Source organism: Dama dama, chromosome 2, assembly GCF_033118175.1.
Source record: "Dama dama isolate Ldn47 chromosome 2, ASM3311817v1, whole genome shotgun sequence".
NCBI classification, from domain to species: domain Eukaryota; kingdom Metazoa; phylum Chordata; class Mammalia; order Artiodactyla; family Cervidae; genus Dama; species Dama dama.
The window spans coordinates 24482551-24488312 of NC_083682.1; the positions used below are offsets into that span (position 1 = coordinate 24482551).

At 53.0% G+C, this 5762-nt stretch overlaps 1 protein-coding gene across 1 annotated transcript; it reads right to left on the reverse strand.

Annotated features, from left to right (window-relative positions):
• Positions 1-1318: 1318 nt before the first annotated feature.
• Positions 1319-4463, reverse strand: LOC133073757 (serum amyloid A protein-like). The gene is made up of 4 exons (XM_061167689.1): positions 4443-4463; positions 3948-4036; positions 1997-2135; positions 1319-1593 (listed from the first exon to the last, which is right to left on the reverse strand). The coding sequence occupies exons 2-4, from the start codon at positions 4030-4032 to the stop codon at positions 1428-1430; spliced, it is 390 nt and encodes a 129-aa protein (XP_061023672.1). The 5' UTR covers positions 4033-4036; positions 4443-4463; the 3' UTR covers positions 1319-1427.
• Positions 4464-5762: the final 1299 nt, after the last annotated feature.

The window sequence follows — 5762 nt, forward strand, 5'->3', positions numbered from 1 at the left end:
TGCAAAGCCTTTGTGGTAAATCAAATAAAGCATGTAGAGTTAGAACATTTGCAATGAAAGAAAATGGTGGCCTCTATAATTACTATGCCTCAGCCACAGCCCAGCAGAGTTTGGATCACCATTGGTCTGTGTTTCTGAGGAGGCTCGTCTTAAACTGTGTTGGAAGTGTGTATCTTCATAGCTGACATTCACTCTAGAAGTGAAAATAGTATTTTGTTTGATCCAAAGGTAGTGAGGATAAAGGTAAGGGAAACTCATCTGAGAATGATTTCTCAGATAAAATGAGCTGAAACTAATTAACAGCTGAGTCAGGGGTTGGCTCTGGTATTGATGAGAAATAATTAGAGTCTAAGATGCAGTTTCCAGGACAGGTGTCATGAGACTGGGCTTCCTGGCAAATGTGCCTTCTTGATTTGGGAAGAGATCCCTGGGGATAAGGCCCGGAGTGAGGCGGGGTCAGAATGCAACTGGCTGGGCAGTGGAGAGTCGGGACCCAGAGAGGCCTGAAGGAGCGACGCAGTGACTGGGGAGGAAGAAGAGGCCGTGGGGCTGCCCAGGCTTGTGCCCGAGTCAGGCCCCGCCACCGAGGAGCCCAGCGTGATGGCCAGTGCTCTCCCAGCTCAGGCTTACTCAGGAGGAGAAACTGGGGTCCTGAGAGTACTGGGGCGCAATGGGGCCATGTGAGCACAGGGCAGGGGTCCAGGTCACCGGGGATTCCTGGGACCCTCCAGTCACAGGCTCATCCTCCACAGAGCTTTCACCTTCCATATGGTGCCAGGAGGCCTTTCTCCCCAGGGTCTGACTCAAAGACTCCAGTTCCCATCAACATGTTCAGTTCCGCAAACGTTACTGGGCAGATCTGGGGACGTGTCTCAGTTCCTGGGGTGACAGAGTTCAGTGACCCTCTTACCCTATTTGGAGGGAAGTGATGTGCGGCTCGTAGTTTAGGCCCAAGAGAATTCTACATTCCTACCTTCAAGGACTGTGTCCCTGACCCCACGCAGAGAGCGCCAAGGACAAGCTGGGTGACTAGACCGGGGACAGAGGAGGTGGCAGGACACAAGTGCCGGGAGGGAGAAGGCCTGGACTGAGAAGGGCCTGGAAACGGCCCCGGGGGAACCAGAGGGGCCTGGAGAGGGAGCGGGTCTGATTGGGGGAAGGCTGGACAGGGGTTCTGTCCTGAATGATGCTGAGGGTGTGTCCCGGAAACAAACACACAGGCACAGGCTGAGCTTCACGTGGCTGTCCTGCCATCAGTCCTGGAACCAACAGGCTGTCCTCATACCAGGAATGACACACAGTCTCAGTATTCCATCTCTTAAGCATTTATTAGATCCGCTGCCTTCTGTGGACAGAGAACACTCTAGCTCAGTGTCCCTGCCCTTGGAGACTCACAGCCCCGTCTCCTGAGCAGAGAGAGAGGCAGCTCAGTACTTGTCAGGCAGGCCAGGAGGTCTGAAGTGGTTGGGGTCTTTGCCGCTCCAGCCCCATTCGTTGGCAAACTGGTCGGCCTTCGTGTCCTCCCGTAGCTCCTCCCTGGTCATGCCCTTAAACACAGGGTCTGTGATTGCCTGAAGAGCCTCTCTGGCATCACTGGAAAGAAGGAGAGCAGGGAGGGGATTAATCCAGGACTATGAGCCCCAGCCCCACCCTCCCCATCTCTCCTCTTTCCAAGGGATCAGTGACTCTGAGAGGAGCCCAGGAAAGAGGGGCTACAACCCTGAGGCTCCCTGGGCTCAGCCCACCTGAGCCCTGCACGTTCCCTGGATGCTGGGGAAACAGCACCCATAGGGGGAGGGTTGAGAATCGCCTGTCTCACCAGCCTTGCTCTGCTCTTCAACCACTCAGACCTCACACTGGGTGCAGAGCAGGAGGGCGTTTAATAGTAGGAGGGCCCTCAACCCTACTGGAAAGTTCTCCAGGGCTTGGCCCCTCCAGGTTGTTCAAGGCAGCCAAACTCTGCCCACCCATCCCTGCAACCCAGAGACCCTGGTACCTGATCACTTTAGCAGCCCAGACACCCCCTGGTCCCCTTTGGGCAGCATCATAGTTTCCGCGGGCGTGGAAGTATTTGTCTGCACCTATGTACCCGGCTTCTCTCATGTCAGAGAAGGCTCTCCACATGTCTTTAGTCCCTGGAAAGCAAAGCACATGGAGTAAGGATTATCCGGTGGAGAGAAAACTGAAGAATCAAGGAATGAACAATCTTCCACTGACTCGGTTTCAGCCTGTGGTCAGAGCACCACAAATGCCACAGGGTGAGAAGAGCGTTCCTTATGCCCAGCTGCTGCTCCTGGTAGCGGAGTGAGCGCCATTGGGGTGGGGTCGGGGAGGGCTACGGCTGTGGGACCCCTTTGTCTGACCCCTGTGATGCTGTCTCTGTGCTGCGTCTCAGTGAGGGCTCTACCTGATATGTTTCAGGACAGAGGTATCATTACAGGACAGGATTCCTCAACAGCATTCTATTGACATGTGACACCAGGTACATTGTTGCTATCAGGGTTGCCCTGGATATTATAACATGTCTAGCAGCATCCTTGACCTTTGAAACTATACCCCAGTGTGACAACTGAAAATGCACCCAAGCATCACCAAACGTCCCCAGGACACAAATTTGCCCTGGGTCCAGAACCACTGTTGTAGAGGAAGCTGCATGTGATAAGCTCCGGGGCACGTGGGTGAGTGAGGAGGCGACATGCGAGACAGATTCTGAGAAAGGGCAGACATACTCCTCTGCTCTGACGCCTAAGAAATGTATTCCTGCCTCATGAAAGGACCCCTTGTGACTTGATTCCCCTGCCTGTTAGGTGAGTGAAAGGAATCCTGAGAACTCTCTAGTGGATGGTACTGGTGATGTGGGCTGCTTGAGGAAGTGGGTCTATTCCTCAGCCTGGCTGCACTGTCCAATAATCTGGGGAGACCCTCAAAGTCCCCTGAGCCCTCACAGCCCAGGCCAGTCACCTCCCCTGCTCTGGGCTGGTCTCAGGCAGCAGTAGTTTTCATGGCTCCCCAGGGGACTCCAAACTGCGGCCCAGATTGCTCAGCCCCCGTCTTCAGGAAGTGGTGCTGGGAGAAGTCGGTGAGAGCCTTGGCCTCAAACACAGCTGGGTTCCCACCTCTGTCCTGCCGCCTGCTGACGGGCACTCAGTCCCTGGGCGACGGACTCGGCTGCTCTAAGCCTCGGTTTTCTCCCCTTCAGGTGGAGAAAGATGCCCCCTCACGGAGGTTTTCTGCAGGTAATATACGACCAATTGTCCCAGCTTGACCGGAACTGCCCCTGTCTTCCTGAAACTGCCCCAGATAGTGCTGCTAGTGTCCTGGAAAACTCCCCAGCCCTGGGCAGAGAAGGAAAGTGGGTCCCTCTAAATTGCACGTAAGAACCAAGTTCCTGGTGGAGGTTTTCATATGATATTAGGTTCACACACACACACACAGACACACACACACATACACACACCTTTATTTTTTTGTCAGTTTAGCGGCCAGGAAACGGTAGGAAACAGACTAAACAGGGATGGTGTCACTCAGCATAGGAAGCACAAACAAGGTGTTCTGAAGGCCTCTGAATCATCCAACTAGGAAATGGAAGGAAGGAAGAGAGGAAGGGAGGGAGGGAGGAGTAGGGATGGAGGGACAGGAGAGGTGAACATGGATCGCTTTCACCCTACATCGTGCAACTGGTCTGAGGGAAATTTCGTTCCATTTCAGACTTGTTTTGTGTCTTCCATTCATACTTAAATTTCAGCTGGAAATGATGCTCATTCTTTCTGTAGTACCTGATGGACATAAATCCTGTGCTTTCCAATCTGTCTGAAAATACTTCCCTAACACCGGGCACATTCTGCCACATAGGGCAACATCTCCTAGGACTGCAGCTCCAACCCTCAGGGGTGTTTCGGGTGAAGCCTAGAGGCCCAAGGATGCCATCGCCCCTCCATCAGCCTTACCTTCAAAAGCCTCACCAAGGAAGGAAAGCAGGCTGTGGGCTCCCAGCACCAAGGAGCAGAGAATGAGGCCTGTGAAGAGCTTCATTGTGCTGAAAGGAGAGGAGAGGGTCAGGGAGACATGGACAAGACTTTCACCCCTCTCCACTTTGGGGTGTGTATGTCAAGGAGAGCCTGGCTGCTCATTTCCACTAGACTCCCAGTGGTCCTACTAGGAGACACTGCAGTAGGACCTGACTCGCAGCCTCAAGCCCTCGATTCCAAACCCACCAACCCTGAACCCAGACTGTCTAGGAGGTCACCCAGGTGGCTTTGGTGGAAGAAGAGGACAGTTGGGCCCAAGTTGTGTCTTACTAAAGCAGCCTGTCGTTAATCAAAAAGCATTTCCCATGCACTACTCTGCCAGCACTGACCACGTATAGGAGAAATAGAAATCAGAAGAGTTATGTTTTAAAGCAAATGTTTTCAAAGAAATGGCTCCTTGAAGTGGTTCCTCACCTGATCCCCAGTGGAGCAGAGCTGCTGGTCCCTGCCTGCTGTGGAGGGGTGGCCCTATTTATACTGAGCCATCCCTGGCAGGTCAGGGGGTGAGGATGACAGCTGGACTGGTGCCCGGGGAGAATCCCTGCAGGTCATTTCTCCTACGGATCTGCAAAGGGTGACTTACTGGACACCGATGGCTGTTCTCATCCACAGGTCATTTCCCTGGTTGTGCAAGCCTGAGGAAATAGGCAGTTCTGATCTGCCTGGTGTCTGCTGTCAGGGGTCGAAGGGCTGAGGCAGGGCCATCTGGAGAAGAAGGATATGGAAGGTCATCTGAAGGGTGTGGAGCTCCAGGATGGAGGCCTCCTGGCGGGTGGAAGGTGTGTCATTAGAGGATGCTCTTCCAGCCTAGACCTTGGTATTTTCCTGGTCATTCCCTCAGGAGGGTCCCTGATGAGCCAGATAGAAGATGTGTCAGAAATTAAATCCTTTGAGCTCATGTCCAAAGCCCTTGAGCCTCAAAACTGACAGATCAGCCCCACCGAATCGCTTGGGGGGTCTGGGCTCCTTCCACCACGCTGAGTGGCTGTGCTGAGCTCTCAGCTCCAAGGCAATGGAAAGCCCTCTCAGCCTCGAAGACAAGAGGTATATTATCTAAGTTGGATCCTGAGATAGGGGCAATCCTGGTAGAGAGGAGTTTGTGCTTCCCCAATCCAATTCTGGAGATGCCTCAGACTGGGCGTGAGAGTGTTTGGTGCAAGGTGTAAGAAACCCATAACAGGACACAGAGGGAGGCAACAGCTGTTATGGAATATGGCAGCCCAACTGGGGAAGTGCCAGGCTCCCTGTCTGGGGTTGGTGAAGGACAGCTCTTTGTCTGCTGTATTTTCCTGACTGGGGCTTGGGGTGTCACCGTCCTCCCTCTTGTCACTCTGAGTCAAAAATATCAGCAGTGTCATCCTGGCTGATGAGGCCCGTATGTGTATGAACAGAGCCTTCAGCTCTCAAAAGAAAATGTCGCTTGTGTCTCACCCTTACCAGAAACATTCTCTAAAGAGAATTCTGGAGACTGTAGTTCAGTCAAGCTGACATTGTTCTATGTTGTCTAAAGACAGAGCAAACAAGCAAAACCTGAAACCAAAGGAAGTTGATTCTTTTTTCTTTGCTGGATTTTTTGAAAGAAAGTGAAAGTGAAGTCGCTTAGTCGTGTCCGACTCTTTGCGACCCCATGGACTATAACCTACCAGGCTCCTCTGTCCATGGGATTCTCCAGACAAGAATACTGGAGTGGGTTGCCTTTTCCTTCTCCAGGGGATCTTCCCAAGCCAAGGATCG